Source organism: Polypterus senegalus, chromosome 2 (assembly GCF_016835505.1).
Source record: "Polypterus senegalus isolate Bchr_013 chromosome 2, ASM1683550v1, whole genome shotgun sequence".
NCBI lineage: Eukaryota > Metazoa > Chordata > Cladistia > Polypteriformes > Polypteridae > Polypterus > Polypterus senegalus.
This window is the reverse complement of record NC_053155.1, coordinates 162,671,621-162,693,390: the sequence shown is the minus strand read 5'-3', so window position 1 is coordinate 162,693,390 and position 21,770 is coordinate 162,671,621. Positions and strand designations below refer to the sequence as shown.

General features: G+C 39.1%; 1 protein-coding gene across 1 annotated transcript in view; it reads left to right on the top strand.

Annotated features, from left to right (window-relative positions):
- urb1 (URB1 ribosome biogenesis homolog) overlaps positions 1 to 21,770 on the top strand; it is a 323,342-nt gene that overhangs the window by 124,054 nt on the left and 177,518 nt on the right. The window contains exon 14 of the mRNA XM_039744916.1: positions 6,859 to 6,965. Coding sequence (XP_039600850.1) covers positions 6,859 to 6,965 — 107 coding nt within the window. The remainder of the gene's footprint in view (positions 1 to 6,858; positions 6,966 to 21,770) is intronic.

Sequence of the window (21,770 nt, the reverse complement as noted above, 5' to 3'; positions counted from 1 at the left end):
TTTTAAAGATTAAGAGGGTAGATTTGACATAGCTTTCTCTCTCCCTCCCCTAGATATCCCACCCACCCCCTCCCCCCCCATTTTGCTTCCCCACTGAGGCTAGACCACACTTCACAAAGTCTCAGTCCTCTGACATACCTAAAGACAGACCACGTCCAAAACAGTGGGGTATAAGGATTAAAATTGAGATATTTATTGACAGTACTGTCCAAATACTATAAACATAAAATATAATCTTAAAACAGTCTTGAGAGAGTAAACCCAGGGACTGATGTTAAGCTATAGCCTGGGATACGCAGATAATGTCCCTAGTGTGTGTTTTGTGTGTGGGTGTGTCAGTGTGTGCCCTGCAATACAATAAACCAAGGGTATGAAGTTAAACAGTCCTTTACGGAAAAAAAATGACACATACATACATGTAATTGTAATTTAAACGTAAGCAAAATGTGGCTGTGAAGGAAATAGGATGTATCATTATGCTGCCAGTATCATTACCAGCGGATCAAACAGTAGGTAAGATATTCTTTGCCATGCCAGGATCCGATATGACTCACTATTGGTTTTCAAAAAGTGTTGGGATCAGTTTTCTTGCCTCTTTTTCTGCTTCCTCTGGAGAAGTAAAAATATAGTACTTTCTTTGAATGTTCACTTTCAGTTTGGCGGGATACAAGAGGCTATATCTGAACTCCGTTTTCCTTAAGTGCGGCTTAATGTTGTAAAATGCGGCACGTTGAGGGTGAGAAATGAGGGAAAATATGAATGTGTTTATTTTCAGATATGATCTCTTCTTTTAGGCTATACTTTCACCTATCTGTTTCACGTCACTCTCTGGCAGGCCATATCCTGAGCTTGAACTTGAACTTGATGCCTGTTTAGACATGGATGAAACTTTAGCTGTCTCTTCTGTTTCTTTCTGAGCCTTTTTTCTGCAGTGCTTATTTATGCTTGCATATACTTTAATTGTGCCCCCTCGGGTTGAGTAAATGCAGGATACCTCGGGATATTACAAATAAAAAAAAAAACAAAACACCACGGCCGCCAACGGAGTTCCACCTTAGATGGCCATCTCACATAACAGACGAGACCAGCGTTTTTTAAATTAATAACCATTTGCTTAAACTTGTTGCAGATAAAGTAACAAATAACATTAGTGCACATTTGTTATTTGATTCTAGTGTTTTTGATTACATTGTAAGCCTTGAAAAGTCACATTGTTATGAGAAAATTGAGTTCGGTCACAGACAGTAAAATTGTATGTATTAAGTTTACAGGCACAGCATAAACAAATACAATATGACAACCATATTGTGTCGATATGGATATTTTTTGAGTAATACAAAACTAATAAAATGTGACAAATACTAAATGTGCTAAACAACTAAAACTAAATTAAAAACTAAAAAAGTATGAAAAAGTAAATAAAAGCTCAAATATTTTATAACTAGAAAAATGCTGGTTGCAGTTCCCATTTCTTTTAATCTTTTGATGCCAGACTTTCTATACCACTTTTCTTTAAATTACTGGAATTTCCAGTAATCCTCTTGTCATAACCCCTATTCTTTACCATGTACCCCACCTCAACCATGTTACCTTTAAATGATAATGTGAACCCTGCAAATGTAACAATTTATAGGAATCTTGCAAGAGAGTACACAAATAAACATAATTTCTCACTTGAACAGTTGTATATACAGTATTACATAAGCAAGGCACTGTGCCAATAATTTATTTTCAGTTTTTTTCACCAGTCTTATGAAAAATTAAAATAATACCAGCCAACTGAATAGACACTGGGATTCCACAATTAGGAAAATGGCACAGCTCACAAGGTTCATTCTGCATTGGTCTACCAAGTAAACACTTCTCTGATTGGTCATCCATAAAATGGAGCATATTCCCTATCAAAGTAAAATCCTCTTTGGATTTCCCAACTTAAATCAGGTACCATGGTTTCCTTTTCACTTGGCCTCAAACAAAACATTGCTAAGAAATCCAGTGTTCAACAAAAAAATCTCCTTCCTCTGCCAGCCAGTATTTAAGTTTTTTTTTCCTATAATATAAAACTAATGTTGTCTTGCAAACAGGCTTTATTGGGATGTACTGTCAAGCTGACTATAGGCTTGTTATATACTTAAACCTGATTCAAGTTCTTAGAGAGAGTACTGGTACAGTTAAACTTATGCTATTCATTTTAAAGCATACTATATATACTATAGTTTACTAAACAGTAAGAACATGTCTGAAGAATCCTTAGTATTCCTAATTGAGTTTTACTTCAGTTATTCCAGACAAAGAAATAAAAATATTTGAAATGTTTTTTCACAGAATGCTAAATATTTGACATTTTTATTCATATTACTCTTTAAAGTTAAAACACAAATTAAGTTTTCAAATCACCCTGACAACATACACATAATGTCCATCTAATATACATATGCAGGACAATGTGAGCATTGGACATTTTGCTGGGATGTTTAGTGGCACATAAGGGCTGTTAAGACAGAAGATTTTCAGGGATGCAAAAATCCACCTGCAACCCCAGAATCCTGTATTCCTGAATGAATGGCTGAGCAGCTTGTACCAATATCACCCTATACTTTACCTGATAACAAAGGTGCAAATCAGAATTGAGCTGAAATTTTTACTGAGGTGCCATGAGACAAAAAGATGCCCAAATTAACATTATTCTTAAACTTTTAACAAAGAACTAAACCTGCCTGTGTGTGGTGAACAAAATAATGTGCTTAGAAGCAGGCTTTGGATCTATAACTGGAAGGGACTGTAATGTAATCAGCGGAGGTTACTCTTTTCTTTAAAACTAGCTGCATTCATCTCTTCTCTCACTCTACTTCACGTTTTGAGAAGCTCTCTTTGGTGTGGTAAGCCACTCCTCTCTAAAACCTAAATTATGTGTCAAAGACAAAGAGTGCACTCCAATACAAGAAAAGTCATCCACTTGAATCTGGAACAACAGCAACAACTCGCACAACTCCAACCACCATCCTCAACGACTTGATATAAGTGCACCCCCCACTTCCTGAGAAAGGAAATTGGGAGCCTCTCCAAATTATTCAGTTAATTACAGGCATTGCTGAAAAACTGGCATGAGAGGACTGTAACATAATCAACTCTTACACATTCCTTCTCAATTCAGGACTGCAGCTCAGTAAACAGTGTTGTGTGAAGGTGGCAGAAATATTTAATTTCAGAAGCAAACTTTTTTTTTAAAGGCGGTGGCGATCTGCAGTAATTTTTCTCATTAGCAATTGCATCACATTGTTTTGAGATGTTTATTATCCACAGATCATAAAGCTTCATATTCTTGTATGTATGCTGTATGTTGTTGATTTTCCTTGCAGGTAAATATTTCATTACCCCATCTTCTGTTTGTTAGTGTCTTACACACCATGCTAAAACTAGTCAAAAAGTAAAATAAAGGTCAAATCCTAGCTAGTGAAATTATATATGACAGTGAGTTTAAGTTTTTTTCAGGCCTAGTTTTAAAGTTAATAATAACTAGCAGAATACCCGCGCTTCGCAGCGGAGAAGTAGTGTGTTAAAGAAGTTATGAAAAAAGAAAAGGAAACATTTTAAAAATAATGTAAGATGATTGTTAATGTAATTGTTTTGTCACTGATATGAGTGTTGCTGTCATATATATAGACACAGACACACACACATACACAGACACACACACATACATATATACAGTATACAGTGGAACCTCGGTTCACGACCATAATTCGTTCCAGAACTTTGGTCGTAAACCGAGTTGGTCGTGAACCGAAGCAGTTTCCCCCATAGGATTATATGTAAATACAATTAATTAGTTCCAGACCGTACAAACTGTATGTAAATATGTAAAAATATGTAAAGATTAAGCACAAATATAGTTAATTACACCATAGAATCCACAGTGTAATAGTAAACTAATGTAAAAACATTGAATAACACTGACACAAAACACCCAGGCTCCCTGATCAGCTACACGAGCTGGCTCGCTCGCGCTCTCTCTCTGTAGCACACACACCATCAAAGCCCCTCCCTACCTCAGCTACAGGAGCAGGCTGGCTCACGTGCTCTCTCTCTGTGTAGCGCGAGCACAAACACACACACACACCTATCCGTCCCCCCAATCCCTTCCCTGTCAGCTGCCCGCACTCTCTAATCTCTCTGTAGCACGTGCTCGCGCAGCATTTTTTTTAAAATGACTTTTAAGCACAGCAGAAAAAAAAACATCGCACAAATCCAAACTTCATTTAAAAACCAACTCACAAGCAACCAAAAAAGTAACATTGCAACAAATCACACGATGAAGTCCTCCATGTAAACAATTTTTAATGAGTTTTAAGCACAAGGAAAAAAGCGAACATTTGAAAAAAGAGAAAAATAACATTGCAACAAATCGCATTATGAACTAAAAACTTACTTTTGAAAATCCGTAATACAAAACCACCAAGAAAACTAACCTTGCATGAAACGAGTTCTGGCATGAAGTGTTTTCCTTCAGGTGTTTTCTCTCTTGTGATTTCTTGGGTTTCTGGTGCTTTTAGCTGTTTAGCTGGTGGGAGTGAAAGCCTCCTGCAGCCATTCCAAAAAGAACGTTCTTGTGACCCTCCACATTACTGGCAGTCTGGCTTTGTTTACATTATGCTGCTTGAAAGCACAAGGGTTCTCCGATTGGTAAATGAGTAAACTGGTAAACAGTTTTTCCACCTTTTGTAATTTCTTTCTTTACTTGATTTCAATTTTCTTCAAAACTTTCTTCTGACCACTCTCCACTTGCTTATAAGCCATAGTTAACTGCAAAAGCACACGAAATACTGTAGAGCACAAAGAGAGTGCACGTCTTATTGAAAACAATGCACAAGGAGCGGCTTTGCTTAAATGAAAAAGCATGGCAACTCTCTTTCTCTCTCAGGCTGCCTGTGGGGGGAGGGGGATGGTTTCGCTTGCACTACAGCCTACAGATAGGCAGGCAAACACGTGCAGCAATCTCCTCCTCCCCCTTCCCAGCAGGCACGTGGTCGCTCGCTCTCTCTCTCTCTCTCTCAACTTAGGACGCAAGGGAAACTGGCTTGTTCAGCAAACACGTGAACCGAGGTTCCACTGTATGTGTATATATATATATATATATATATATATATATATATATATATATATACACACATATATATATATACACATATAATTCGCATTTGAACAGGTTTGATGCATGGAAGTGATCACTCGTACTGCATTCAGTAAGTTCTCGTGAGCTGCTATTTTGTGTGATGTTGCGATGTCTACGGCTTAATTTAATGTTATCTAAGACCCGGTACTTAAAAGTTTCTGGCTGCACTCCGGTTGTAATATGACGATGCTGCGCGAGCTCACTTTTGAAATCAATGGCATCGTTTTGTAGGGTCTGTCCTTGAGACTTATTACTTGTCATCGCGCAGCTGAGCCTTACAGGAAATTGGAGGTATCTGAATTGAAATGGGAGATTAGAGGGTATAAAGGGGTGCGAGGAATACATTGAGTGTGGAGAAACTCTAGAGACAGCGTGTGTATTAACTTGTGGATTTTTCTGTGAGTATTTGGTGGGAGTGTGATGAAGTTGCTTCGGAAGACGCCGTTAGCCGCGGAGCTCAGCTCAGAGCGAAATGAGGTAAATGGGAGGGGATAGGATGACGTGACTCCCCCAACCGCATTAACTGTCAATCTCCCACAAACACAGTCTCTCAGAATTTGCATAAGCACACCCCTTCACCTGCAATTTTAACTTAGTTACAAAGTGATCAAAACTCTCGTTTATATCCTGCGTTCTCTCATTAAACTTGTATCCCGCATTACCCGTGGGCATGAGAAACACCAGTGGCACCCTGTCTATTAACTTAATTTAAAGTTTAGGTTTACACCTTTCTTTCCGAAGTAGCAGCACTCATTAATATGGTAGTATATGTCACTCGCTCGCTTCTTATTATTTCGCTGCCTTCTCAATTATATAATGTATGTTTTTATAATGCATGTTTTCTTCAGCGCGTTTTGGAGCTCTTCCTGGTTTTCTACGTAGTGCTGACAGTCAGTTCACGTGATTATGTGGGAGGCGTGATGATGTCACACGAAACTCCCCCACGGAACTGGCTGAACTCCATTACAGTAAATGGAGAAAAATACCTTCCAGTTATGACCATTACGCGTAGAATTTCGAAATGAAACCTGCCCAACTTTTGTAAGGAAGCTGTAAGGAATGAGCCTGCCAAATTTCAGCCTTCCACCCACACAGGAGAATTAGTGATGAGTCAGTGAGTGAGTGAGTCAGTCAGTCAGTCAGTCAGTGAGAGCTTTGCCTTTTATTAGTATACTGTAGATTCTTTGCAAGTTGACTTAATAAAAGGTGGGACAAAAAGAATGTACTGTGGGGACAAGTAAATTTCATAAAATTTAAATGTCATGTCATTATTAGATCAAAATTATAGATCTTTTCAGATCTGATAATCAGAAAGTACTGCATTCTGGGAATCTTGTAAAGGACAGGATATGATAAAAGTCATATTTTTTTTATTTAGAGAAGTCCACAGCATGTTATGTGAAAATGTCAGTTATCTCAAATCCTTATTCAATTTTAACATCAAGTGACTTTCATAGAGGATGATACAGTAAAATGTGAAAGAGTATTGAAATAAAGAGTATTGAAATAAAGCATTCGTTTCTTGTCCTCATTTTTTTTAATGTCATGTTGGAAAAGAAAAATAGCACTTGGTAGTATTGAATTTTAAATCATTACCTACCTGAAAATATACTGTTCTTACCTCTCCTGTCAAAAACCTGAATGTTTGACTTCTGATATTGTTCTTTTCCATCTGTAATTTTTAGGCATTTTTACTGGAAATGTCAATAGATATGTAGTACCTCCTGTTCTTCAGCACCAGATGCTCAAGTTGTGTTTGGATCTTCCTGCCAACAAGTTTTCTTGGTTCCAGGTAAGTATAATACAATATTTTAGTTGATTTTCAAAGAGAACTTACCATAATTATAATAATAAACATTCACTAGCTAGTCATGATACTAATGAGTGCCTAAACAATGCAGAATACTTTGTCTAAAAAGTTGTGCATTGTATTAAAATTGTTATTTACATTTAGTTACAAGTTTTCTCCATGCTTCATTGTAGGCTTCCTGCTTAGTAACATATTTTTCAACTTAGATTTATTTATCCTTGAAATATTAATTTTGTCTGCATCTTAAAAGAGAAGTATATAATGGAAAGATGGATTTCAAAGTTGATTTCTTTAGAATTCAGTGTGATGGTCTAAGAACTGGAGTTGTATGATTGCACATCTTAGAGAGCTATGTAAAATAGTTAGCAAGCCGTTTAAACACCCAGGCCATAAAAGCAAAATGGTAAATTTTACTTGAATGAACTAACTTTTCTTGTCCTGCAATTTAAGAAATCATCATATGTTTATCAATTCAAGCTGATAAATCAAGTTTCAGAATGCGTAAAAATGTAACAACAGAAATTTTAAATTAGTGCCAAACATAACACTTAAATTGTAAATGGATTCAGCCAAATTATAATTCAAACCTCTGTTTGAATTCCACCCATCAACAGCTAAATGTATTTAAAATAATTTAAAAAGTAAAGAAAAAAATTATCTGGAGTCTTAACTCTAAAACCACAGTTCCACAATGTCTAATTGTGGATTTAGTGGGGGGAGTATTGCCTTTGGACTTGTGCACTTATTTAAAATGACTGGAAGGCCAGGTAAATGGGTAAGTTGTGTAGAAGAATCCTTTGATCATTAATATCTGAAGCTGTGCTGAAGTGTGAAAGCATAGTAATGGTGACTTTTAGGCAATATATTGTACAATAGAAGCTAAACCATTTCTGTCCTGTGATCATGGTAAAAATACAGGTCGAAACTTCTCATAAATAATGAATTTAAATAAGCTGTGAGTTTACAATTTATGAAAAATTAGAACATTTATCAGCATTAACCTCTACCTAATACACTGCTCAAAAAAAATAAGGGAACACTTAAATCATACGATGAACAAAATATTCAAGTGCAAAACCCTTACTGAATAATGCTATGCAACTCGTTGAGAACAAAATGATGTAATATCATAATAACAGTCAATGAAAACCAAAATTACGGATTTAATGTCACATCTAATGCCAGAGTCAAAAACTGAAATCACAGGCTGATCCAACTTGCGTGAATTTAATGACGGCAACTCATAATGTGACTCAGTAGTGTATATGGCCTCCACGTGCCTATATGCACTGCCGACAACGTGCTCCTGATGAGATGATAGGTGGTGTCCGCGTGGGATCTCCTCCCAGATCTGGATCAGGGCGCTAGTGAGCTCTTGGACAGTCTGTGGTACTACTTGGCTGTTTCTGGTGCACTTATACATAACGTCCCAGAGGTTCTCAATTGGATTTAGGTCTGGGGAACATTTGGGCCGGTCAATGGCATCAATGCCTTTGTCATACAGGAACTGCCTACACACTCTAGCCACACGATGTTGGCCATTGTCTTACACTGTATCAGTGTAAGGTCTGACAGTGGCTCTGTGGATTTCATCCTGGTACTTAACAGCAGTAAGGTTACCGTTGCCTAGCATGTGGAGGTCTGTGTGACTCTCTAAGGATATGTCTTCCCAGACTCTCAGTGATCATCAATCTGGTATGCTGGATGATGTTGCATGGTGCATATTGTTCACCATGGCATCTCCAGACTCTTTCCTGTCTGTCACATGTGTTCAGTGTGATCCTACTCTCATCTGTGAAGATAACAGGGCACTGATGGCAAAGCTGCCAGTTAGGCTGCACGGTGATGGGCTGTGTGCACAGGTCCCACTAGAGGATGCCGAGTCCTTATGCTACCATCATGGAGTCTGTTTCTGAGAGTTTGGTTAGAAACATGTACACCAGTAGCCAACTGGGGGTCATTTTGTACGGCTCTGGCAGTGCTCCTTCAGTTCCTCCTCATACAAAGGAGCAGATACTAATCCTGCTGCTGGGTTGGTTCCCTTCTACTGCTCTGTCTAGCTCTCCTTGTGTAATGGCCTGTCTCCTGGTATTTGTTCCATCCTATTGAGACTGTGTTGGAAGACATAGCAAACCTTCTTGCAAAGGCACATGTGGATGTGCCATCCTGGAGGAGCTGGACTACCTCTGCTACTTGAATTCAGCTGCAGGTACCAGCTCATGCTACCAGTAGTGACAAGGACACTAACAAAATGCAAAACTAGAGAAGAATCACTCAGGGGAAAAAAACTGCTGACACCCCGTGTAGTGGGAAGGTTGGCACCAGACTACAGAGTGGGCATCTTATAGTTCAGGACCGACTGAGATCGGACTTGAGAGAAATCAGGCATGGAAATGCCATTGCTAATCACAAAGCAATTGCAAAAGTGTGCCTAACTTTTAAGCAGCGTCTGCTTACTCGTGTGCACACACACACACACACACACACACACGCGCTTACTGTCACAGATAAGGCAATTGAATTTAAACAGCAGGGGCATTTCTGGTGGAACAAACTGCCCACATTTTAAGGAAATGCCGCTAAAGACTCTCTTCAGCAGGTATCTATATTTGATATGCCTATTAATGTACAGTAACTTGGTCTGCAAGTGTTTTGCAAGATGAGCTAAAATTGTTAATAAATTTTAACTTGATAAACGAGCGAGGTCTTGCAATACGAGTAGTACGTATACGCTTTGACTGCAGAGCGTCGCGTGATCACAACTGAGGTGATGGTGGTTCTCTCTCTCTCACTGCAGGATTGTGGGTAATTGTCTGCCATTCTCGGTCTCAGTCGGCATACCTCACTCGTATAGTCAACATCCATACGAGCGTATACTGCTTACTATAGCATTGTGACCATGTGTGTGTGTGTGTTGTAACATGTGAGTCTTGCACCCGAAAACACAAAGCTGAGTCTCAGTACTTTAGCAGCATCAGCTTTACTCAGCTTGAAACAGGAACAGCACGGTTACTTATTATATTTGTATTTGTTGAATCCCAAAAGAATTTAGAAACCTTACAGTGTGTAAAGCATTTTTTTTTTATTTTGTGTCCAAGTGTAGTGACTCTTCAGGCAGAAGCAACTATCATTGGATAGGTTCCTTGTTCAAGTCACAAAAAAAGAAAATTCCAGTGGCCCAACAGATAGAAGGAATTCCGTTAGTTAGAGTGAAAGTCGTCCTACACAATAACCCTCCTTTCTCTCGTCTCCCTGACACCAGTCATGATTCTTTTTAAAGTTAAAGTGCAGGTTAATTTGTTTTATGTATTTTTACTTTATATTTTGTATTAATCATTTTTTTATGAATAGTTATAGGTTGTAGAACGAATCATCTGAGTTTCCATTATTTCTTATGGGGAAATTCAGTTTGATATACGAGTGCTTTGGATTACAAGCACGTTTCCGGAACGAATTACGCTCGCAATCCAAGGTTCAGCTGTAGTTTTGATTCTGTGTTTTGTAATGGAATAAGGCAATAATATGACTTCTGCATTGTTTTGTAGTTTGCTGATAGCATTTTTGAATGATGTACAAGTATTTATTTATTTCAAATCCTCAGTACAAATATCAATGTGTCCTATCATCCATTCTTAAGATAATACGAGATGCCACACACATAATTACAGATTTTGAGGCCATGTATCCATGATCTCACTTTTGAACAGAGTTAAGTTACCATTCAGAGTGGGCACTGTGAGTCGTCTGTTGCAGATTTGTACATGCAAGTAATTAACGTTTTCTTTCTTTTGGATGTAATCACTGTAATCACAAAAGTTTCCCATCTCTCATAGTAACAACTAGAACAACTCCATGTATATTGAACACTTATCACTGTGGGTGTTTGACTATTTTGGTATCATTAATATTGCAGAAGTGGAATTCAATGTTTTCTTGAAGGCATACACCGTTTCAAGTAAAGTATTTTACACTTTCACTCTATCATTAATTTTCCTCAACATCATTACCCTTTCCTTGGCAGCTGCTGCATCGTTCATGTTTTTTTGGATATGTCATAATCTTCGGGCATTACCAACTGCACTTTTACTTTGCTGGCATGAAGGTTGTCACCACGATTTCTCAGACTTATAGGCCGTGGTTGATCAGCTGTTCAGTGCTTGACTCATAAGGGTTTGTAAATTTTGTCATGAACATTTATTAATTTGAGATTGTGTGAACATATTGAAATCCAGTGTTCCTCAACCTGCAAATACTATGATGCAAAATTGCAGTCTGCGCTTTCATCAACTCTTCGTGAGCCGGAAGCATCGGCTGTAATAGGGCTTGCCGCTTCACTGGTGGAGCACGAAAGCCGAAACGATCTGTCCGAACTGAAGGTAATGATTGCTACAATTGCCACGGCCATAAATGAGCTCAATAAATATACTGCTCAAAAGAACTAAAGGAACACTTTTCAATCAGAGTATAGCATAAAGTCAATGAAACTTATGGGATATTAATCTGGTCAGTTAAGTAGCAGAGGGGGTTGTTAATAAGTTTCAGCTGCTGTGGTGTTAATGAAATTAACAACAGATGCACTAGAGGGGCAACAATAAGATGACCCCCAAAACAGGAATGGTTTAACAGGTGGAGGCCACTGACATTTTTCCCTCCTCATCTTTTCTGACTGTTTCTTCACTAGTTTTGCATTTGGCTACAGTCAGTGTCACTACTGGTAGCATGAGGCAATACCTGGACCCTACAGAGGTTGCACAGGTAGTCCAACTTCTCCAGGATGGCACATCAATAAGTGTCATTGCCAGAAGGTTTGCTGTGTCTCCCTGCACAGTCTCAAGGGCATGGAGGAGATTCTAGGAGACAAGCAGTTACTCTAGGACAGCTGGAGAGGGCCATAGAAGGTCCATAACCCATCAGCAGGACCAGTATCTGCTCCTTTGGGCAAGGAGGAACAGGATGAGCATTGCCAGAGCGCTACAAAATGACCTCCAGCAGGCCACTGGTGTGAATGTCTCTGACCAAACAACCAGAAAGACTTCATGAGGGTGACCCAAGGGCCCCATGTCCTCTAATGGGCCCTGAGCTCACTGCCCAGCAGCATGCAGCTCAATTGGCACTCACCATAGAATACCAGAATTGGCAGATGCACCACAGGTGCCCTGTGCTTTTTACAGATGAGAGCAGGTTCACCCTGAGCACGTGACAGAAGTGAAAGGGTCTGGAGAAGCCATGGAGAACATTATGCTGCCTGTAACATCATTCAGCATGAGCAGTTTGGTGGTGGGTTAATGATTGTCTGGGGAGGCATATCCATGGAGGGTCACACAGACCGCTACAGGCTTGACAAAGGCACCTTGGCTGCCATTAGGTATCTGGATGAAATCCTTGGACCCATTGTCAGACCCTATGCTGGTACAGTGGCTCCTGGTGCACGACAATTCCTGGCCTCATGTGGTGGGAGTATGCAGGCAGTTCCTGGATGATGAAGGAATTGATACCATTGACTGGCCACCACACTTTCCTGACCTAAATCCAATAGAACACCTCTGGGGCATTATGTTTTGGTCCATCCAATGCCACCAGGTTGCACCTCAGACTGTCCAGGAGCTCAGTGATGCCCTGGTCCAGATCTGGGAGGAGATCCCCCCACAACACCATCTGTCATCTCATTAGAAGAATGCACCGATGTTGTCAGGCATGTATACAAGAACACAGGGGCCATATAAAGTGCTGCGTACAATTTTGAGTTGCTGCAATTAAATTTTGGCAAAATGGACTAGCCTGCCACATAATTTTTCACTCTGATTTTTGGGACGTCTTTGAATTCAGGGCTCTGTAGGTTGATCATTTTCATTTCCATAAAACGATGTGGCATCCTTTCGTTCCTAACACATTACCCAGTCTATATCAGTATAGATATCCAGGAGGATTTCTTTTTCCCATTGAGATCTGATGTGTTTTCAAAGTGTTCCTTTAATTTTTTTGAGCAGTTTATATTAAGATAGATATAAAGAAAGAAATGAATGGTATGCTCAAAACAAATGAGAAGCTGGGGCTGGAGCTACAGGAGGTGCAGCAGGATAATAAAGACTTGGAGAAACATGTATATAATCACTTTGAGGCAGCCTTTAATGGTATGCTGAAAAAAATTGACGAACACATTCAGGAAAATGCATCTAAGTTTGAAAATAAGCTGAGAGCACTTGTCGATCGGCTGGAAGATGTTAAGCAGACATTCACGACTCGTATTGAAACCACGAAACATCTGGCATCCACCATTAACGGAAAAGCAACAGCTGCAAATTCTGAATATCAAAAAACTTGGAGACTTGGAGAGCAGACTTGCTGCACTGGAAGACGAATGCAGAAGGAATAATATTAGAATCGAAAGTCTACCTGAGAATTGTGAAAGTCCAAACCCATTGAAATTAGTAGCTGAACTATTCTCAAAAATAATTGGACAGGACTTTAAATCAGACACCGAGATAGCAGCAACTTACCACATACAGGGATCAAATTCCTCTAAACCGAGGACTCTTGGTGTACGCTTCAAGAAATTACAATCTAAATTTAATGTAATGTCACTTCTCAGATAGAAACAAGAAATCCATCCATTCATTATCCAACCCACTATATCCTAACTACAGGGTCAGGGGGGTCTGCTGGAGCCAATTCCAGCCAACACAGGGTGCAAGGCAGGAAATAAACCCCGGACAGGGCGCCAGCCCACCACAGGGTGTGCACACACACACACCCCTACATTTACGACATGTGCACCTGTTGCAATGCGCACACTTCTCTCTATGCTGTGGTTTCTATTACACACCTGAAAGAAAGTGACAATATATGTGACATTTTGATTTGAAAACAAACAGCGTCAAATCGGGTGTTTATTTACACTAGTGCTGGAGTTGGATCAGGAGAGGGGCGGGGAGGTTGGGGGGTGGATGTTAGAGCATGACTGTGATTAAAATAAAACTGAAAAAAGCTAACTTTTGCAAGTACCATACATTTATACCCAATATCTCATATATTTGTCTCTTTCTTTTTATTTAAAAAAAAAAAAAAAGAAGTGACGGTGAGATGCGAAGAAGGCAGATTCACCAGCGTTTGTGTGTCAGCTTTTGTCCCTGCAGATCAGAGAATGTCCAGTTCCATTGCCTCAAAACACTACTCACATGTACAGTTATTCCCAGTTTCAAATAAAAACTAATCGCGTCAGATCCCTGGGGCGGTAGTATGTATCGTGATCGTGACCGAGAGAATAAATGTGAAAAAAAAAAAAAGTAACTTTTACAAGTACAGTACTATAAATGTACACGGTCTGTTACAGACTCAAACCAAATGTATGTGTGTACTGTATAATATTAACAATAAGAGCAGCTCAGTACTGAAAACAGTAAATATGAGAGACAGTCAGGATCGAACTGGGGACTCTTGATTATAAGTCAGCAAATCATACCACTACACCACAGAAGCTGTTGAATCATTTTTGAAACTTTTGTGAAAGTGTTTATTTGATCTTTGGGCTTCAGGCTTCACACATTCTATAGTTTATGCCTACATTTTGTAACATTTATTACTAAAATATGAAAAAGTTTCTGTTTTAACAATGGTTTACACAGGTTACTGTAGAAACGAAACACACTTGAAATGCATGTGTTCCAAATAATGAACTATTATTTCCATTCTAAAACTCCAGCACTTCACTCCCAGATAATCAAACAAGGCATGAGCTGGGAGAACTTTGTGAACATTCTGCGACGGTGGGGGGATGGAATAGCAGGCTGCTTGCTGCTTGTCTTAATCGGCACATTTTACAGGACAAAAGAAGCTGATGGAGAGGTTCTGCATGGATTTAAGGTGGGCCGGATTTACGACTTTTCTCATAGGCCCTGGTAATTCAAGTGTTAAACTAGAATGTGGTACCAGACAAGGGTGCCCTTTCTCACCACTGCTTTTTGCATTCACCATTGAGCCACTGGCAGTTCACTGTAGAAATGCTTACAAGATAAAAGGGATTATTAGAGAAGAACTTGAACAGCAAATTTGTCTATTTGCAGAAGATATGGTACTGTATATATCAGATCCACAAAATGCTATGCCTGTAGTCCTAACAGCACCTACAGAATTTCAAAAGATTTCTGGTCTCAGATTTAATTTGACTAAAAATGTGCTCTTTCCAGTGAATTCTCAAGCACAAAATATTAGATTGGACACCTTACCCTTTATCATTGCAGATCAGTTTAAATACCTAGGGATAGACATCACAAGTAGACATAAAGCTCTCTATCAACAAAATTTAGCTGTCTGTGTGGAAAAAATTAGGGAAGACTTGCATAGATGGCCAACCCTTCATCTCACTTTAGCTGGAAAAATTAACATTGTTAAGATGAATATCCTTCCTAAGCATCTCTTTTTTATTTCAAAACATTCCAATATACATCAATAAATCATTTTTTAAGAAATTAGATTTAACCATTACCTCATTTATTTAGAATTCAAAACATCCACATATCTAAAGAGCGACCATACAAAGACCTATGGCAGAAGGTGGAATGGCTTTACCTAACTTTCAGTTTTATTACTGGGCAGCAAATATACAAGCTGTTAAAACCTGGATATGGGCACAAATACGTGCACATACACAGGCTTGGTCTGCAATAGAAATAAAATCCTGCAGTACTTCTTAAAATTCCTTGCTTTGTACCCCAATAAAAGCAAGTTATCACCAATATACTAACAACCCAATTGTGCTTCACTCATTCAGTATATGGAACCACTTCTGCAAGAGAACCACATTTTTCCATCCTCTCAAACATATGCAGTTCTTAATGTCTGGAAAGCATTTGGGATTAAATCACTTAGAGATCTGTACATAGAAAATGTGTTTGCATCCTATGAACAATTGCATTCCAAATTTAACTTCCCAGCAACACATTTCTTTCAGTACCTTCAAATCAGAAACTTTGTTAAACAGAACCTTCCCAATTTTTCTCACCTGCCACCCACCTTTATGCTGGAAAAAATATTGATCAGTTTTGAGGACTCCGACAGCTTTTCTGCAATATATAAAACCATTTTACAGTCCCTCCCTTTTCAAAGATCCAAGAGGACAGTGGGAAAAGGATCTCTCACACAATATCTTAGAAAGGTAGCAATGAATAGAATCCACTCATACTCCATATGCGCAAAGCATACAATTATTTAACTCAAAATTATATATCAAGCACATCTGTCTTGCTTAAAATTGTCCAAAATGTTTCCAGGGCAAGATCCAACCTGTGAATGTTGCAATCAAGTTCCAGCTTCATTGGGCCACATGTTTTGGGCCTGCGCCAAATTAACATCATTCTGGACCAAAATATTTAAATGCCTATCAGACAGCCTTGGTATCACAATTCCTCCTAACCCATTAACAGCTGTGTTTAGGGTAGTCCCAGATGGGCTAAAGTGAAGAAAGACAAACAAACTGATGTTACTGTATATACTATTTGAAACTGGAAAAAATCTAATTTGCACTTAGACGATCTTTGCAGAACTTTTTCAAAACCTGGCAGGATCTAATCAATACAATTTTAGGGTAAGCTTTTAAAGCACTGAGGAAGCACATTCTCTCCCTTTTTTCTTTTTTTCCATTTATCTTTATTCACTTATTAATTAATCTATTTACTTATTTTCATTAGCATTAAGTTTTACTCTGCTGGCCTAACTCTCTTTCTCAGGGGTGGGGGTTGATTTGTTTTTGATCATATCTCTCTATATATAAAAGATAATCCTGGAATGTAAAAGCCAAGCGACAAGACGTGATCTTATAGTAAGTTCTCGAAAGACATTTTAAAGACCGGCGAGATGAAAGAGAATGGACAAAAAAAAAAAAAAAAATTAGCAGTGTAACGGGAAGCAGCACACACCACCGATACAGGTGTCTCAGTGCATATAAAGCGTATAAAGGACAATATATTATAAGTGAAACGTTGATGAATAAAAGATCGCATTAGCGCAAAAAAAAGAGGAAATTAATCAGGACCAATTGTCATTGAAAAAAATAGCAGGTCAAAGCGAAGTCAGAAATAAAAGGAAAAGAGCAGAAGAAAAGTATTTTCAATTTTGCATCATTCAATGCACAAAATGTAAATTTACACAATGATGGACCATACAGTATGATAATCTGTGGACCCCCAACAGTTAAAGCAGCTACAAGTTTAATTTAAAAGAAAACACAGTTCAGTGAGGTGTATATTTATGATCACGGAGAAGCGATCACAATGCGAGCAGCAGTGACACAACAGTAGCAAAAGGATCAGTGGCTGTACAGGCTTTAAAAATATTGTTGCGCTGCCCTTCTTGCAATTCATGCAAACCCCCACCCCCTTGGACAATGGGAGCAGAGTTATACGTCCTGCACAAAAAAGAATTTAACCATGCCCGGGGTCGGAAATAAAGGACAACTATTGTTTTTACACCATCACGCGAGACCACGCAGTGAACCATTGTTTAAAAGAAGTTCACAGACACCAAACCTAACAGTTGTTGGATTGCATTTTTCAGACAAGCATCATATGCTCCCAGCTCTTAAAACAAGGACATGCGACAGGCAGAAGAGGCAGCTCGAAAGCAGTAAAAAGACAGCAAATGATCTAAAGACATATCCTTAGCGTGCATTTAGCCAAACCCCCACTTCACAACACGAGCAGCATTATATGTCTGGCAACAAAGAGATGTAACCATGCATGGGGCCAGAAATAAAGGACAAGTATGGTTTTTACAAAAATTTTTAAAGTAAAAGTGAAAATAATGCATATGTAATAATTCACAAGAAAATTACAACCTCTTTAAATTGTATATTGCCTGCCTAAGGTAAAGTCATCTTTGTTGGAGGATCGTAGGAATCGTGGGAAAGAGGGGTACTTTCATCGGATTAGCACTATTTCAGATGTGGAATGGCAAAATGGGGGATGCAGCTTGATGAATGAGGTCTCCAGGACTTAAAGCAAATCCAAATCATATTATGTGAAATCATCTCATGTGCAATTCTACTCCATACTTCTAGAATCTTTATTTTGATACTGTATTGAGGGTTTATTCTGTTCTATGTATTGTACTGTGTTGTATTGACCTCCTTTTTGACACCCACTGCACACCCAACCTAACTGGAAAGGGGTGTTTCTTTGAACTGCCTTTCCCAAGGTTTCTTCGAATATTTCCCTACAAGGGTTTTTTTTGGGAGTTTTTTTCTGGTCTTCTTAGAGGGTCAATGCTGGGGGGCAGTCATGAGGCAGGGTCTGTTAAAGCCCATTGCTGCACTTTGTCTGATTTTGGGCTATACAAAAAATAAATTGTATTATATTGTATATCCGGTAAACCAAACATGGGGGTGGATGAGCGAAGCGAGCAGGGGGCAGAGCCCCCTAGTTTTTTGTAAAAATTGATTTATTTGTATGGAATGTTGTGTGATTGTAGTAAATTCAAAAAATAAATAAATAAATGACAGTCAGACCCCAGGTTTTTAGCATCGGATTTTCTAAGGTTGCCTGACATCTTGTGAAGAGCAGGAAATCAAAACTATTCATGTGTGTTTTCCTCTTTTTATTTATAGTGACGACCAAAACAACAGACACACGTCACAGATCTCTGCAACATATGTTCATTTTTTCGTGGAAAATGCTTTTCCTTTCGTTCCTACGGGCTCATCATAGTACAAAGCACCAATAAATCACAGTCTCTAAATCAGAATAAAGCATGCCTTCTTCTCCACACCTCTCTGAAAGCTTTGTCCTCCTTCCTCCCGACTCCGGGTCTCTGAATGAAGGTGGTTGGCTCCCTTTATTCTGCACCTGGGAATATTCCAGATGGTTCATTAGCGAGGTCTGGAATCACTCCCAGGTGTAGCTGAAAGGCCAAAGTAGGCCTCTGCAGCTTCCATAGCTTCCACAATATATATATTTGTAGCTGGAAATCCCAGAGAAAGTGAAAATGAATCATGTATCTTAAAATAGTTTTTTATTCCTATGCTTTTAACTCATACCAGGAGTCATCATCAGATGAACATGATTAGCCTTACAGGAATTGAAAGCAATATATAGCAAATGAGCAGGGGAGGGTAGGTGGAGTTTGGTGATTTGATGAGGTGAGGTTCAGAGGATGTTGGTCTTCTTTTCAGGCCTGCATATGCTGTGTCCATGTCCGAATGTCTGTTAATGGCATTTTCATTGGATATCCATGTTTCAGACAGTTCTGGCACTTTTAGTATAGGCCTTGATTTTACTTGCACTGAGTCCCATTTAAATGTGTGTCTGATCGAATTTGTGTGTGTGTGTGCAAATCACAGATAATGGGTCCTTTCTTCTGACTGCATCGCAATGTTCCTGTACTGTATATGTGTATGCAGGCTTGAAAAGAAGAACATGTAAATAATAAATAAGACTTTATGACCAACACCCTCAGAACCCCCTCTCATCAGTTCAGCTTGCGCCATATCCAACTACCCTCCCCTCCTTACTTGCTATATATTGGATTCCTGTAAGGCTAATCATGTTCCTCTGATGACAATTCATGATAGGAGTCGAAAACTCTGTAAAACACTGTTTTAAGATACAATTCATAATGAATCATGGACCTAAAAATAACAATTTTTTTTTTTTTTTTAAATCTTATTTCTCAGAACATTTCCAAAATTTAATCACCCTCAAAATTCTTTCCATGAGACACAATACACTTGTCCCACCACTTTTTCCATTGTTCAAAACATGTTCTGAAACTCTTGCAAAGTGGTAGCCTTAAGTGCCTCTTGTTTGCTTCTTAACCTCTTCTTCACCCTGAAAACAATTTCCTTTAAGGTCTCTCTTCATTCTTGGAAATAAGAAAAAACACAAGGTGCAAGGTCTGGGGAGTAGGTGAGGTTGGAAACTGTTATCACCCTGTTTTTCATGAGAAAATGCTGCATGATCAATGCTGTGTGGGTGGGAGCGTTTTCGTGATGCAGAAGCTACTCGCCTGCTCTCTACAGTTCGGGTTGTTTTCTCCATATTGCATTACGTAGTCAACTCACCACTTCAAGGACTCTACTTTACCAAAATGTTGGAACCAACGCTCCTCCATCCTCCAGAAAAAGTTTTTTTGTTATTTTTGTGTCCCCCCTCGTATGTATTATATACACATATTCACACACACACAGTATATATGTATGGGTGTGTGTGTGTTTATGTGTACATGACAGGGCATCTCCAATTCAAACCTTAATGTTATCTAATTGATTCAAAAGCCTGACTCTGGTTGACATATTTTCTATGAGGTTCGCATATCATTGCCTGGCTCCAGTTAACCCCTCGAAGAGAATCATATGGTTTTCCATCTTTGAGCTTGAATATTTAAACTGTATTTTCAATAAAGGATTTTCAAGTACAAAATTTGTATATTCATTATTTGCTTAACTGGACTGTTTCTTTATTGTTATGACTTACAGTAGATGTATATCGGGTTGTATCTTTTTCTCACATACACTCACCTAAAGGATTATTAGGAACACCATACTAATACGGTGTTTGACCCCCTTTCGCCTTCAGAACTGCCTTAATTCTACGTGGCATTGATTCAACAAGGTGCTGAAAGCATTCTTTAGAAATGTTGGCCTATATTGATAGGATAGCATCTTGCAGTTGATGGAGATTTGTGGGATGCACATCCAGTGCACGAAGCTCCCGTTTCACCACATCCCAAAGATGCTCTATTGGGTTGAGATCTGGTGACTGTGGGGGCCATTTTAGTACAGTGAACTCATCGTCATGTTCAAGAAACCAGTTTGAAATGATTCGAGCTTTGTGACATGGTGCATTATCCTGCTGGAAGTAGCTATCAGAGGATGGGTACATGGTGGTCATCATAAAGGGATGGACATGGTCAGAAACAATGCTCAGGTAGCACTAAGGGGCCTAAAGTGTGCCAAGAAAACATCCCCCACACCATTACACCACCACCACCAGCCTGCACAGTGGTAACAAGGCATGATGGATCCATGTTCTCATTCTGTTTACGCCAAATTTTGACTCTACCGTTTGAATGTCTCAACAGAAATCGAGACTCATCAGACCAGGCAACATTTTTCCAGTCTTCAACTGTCCAATTTTGGTGAGCTCGTGCAAATTGTAGCCTCTTTTCCTATTTGTAGTGGAGATGAGTGGTACCCGGTGGGGTCTTCTGCTGTTGTAGCCCATCCGCCTCAAGGTTGTGCGTGTTGTGGCTTCACAAATGCTTTGCTGCATACCTCGGTTGTAACGAGTGGTTATTTCAGTCAAAGTTGCTCTTCTGTCAGCTTGAATCAGTCGGCCCATTCTCCTCTGACCTCTAGCATCAACAAGGCATTTTCGCCCACAGGACTGCCGCATACTGGATGGTTTTCCCTTTTCACACCATTCTTTGTAAACCCTAGAAATGGTTGTGCGTGAAAATCCCAGTAACTAAGCAGATTGTGAAATACTCAGACCGGCCCGTCTGGCACTAACAACCATGCCACGCTCAAAATTGCTTAAATCACTTTTCTTTCTCATTCTGACATTCAGTTTGGAGTTCAGGAAATTGTCTTGAGCAGGACCACACCCCTAAATGCATTGAAGCAACTGCCATGTGATTGGTAAATTAGATAATTGCATTAATGAGAAATTGAACTGGTGTTCCTAATAATCCTTTAGGTGAGTGTATATGTGTGTTGTTTTGGTTTGCTGCTGAAAGGATAGATCGCACCGTGAAGTATTTTTTTTATCACATTTCTAATCATGTTCACGTCACCCCCAG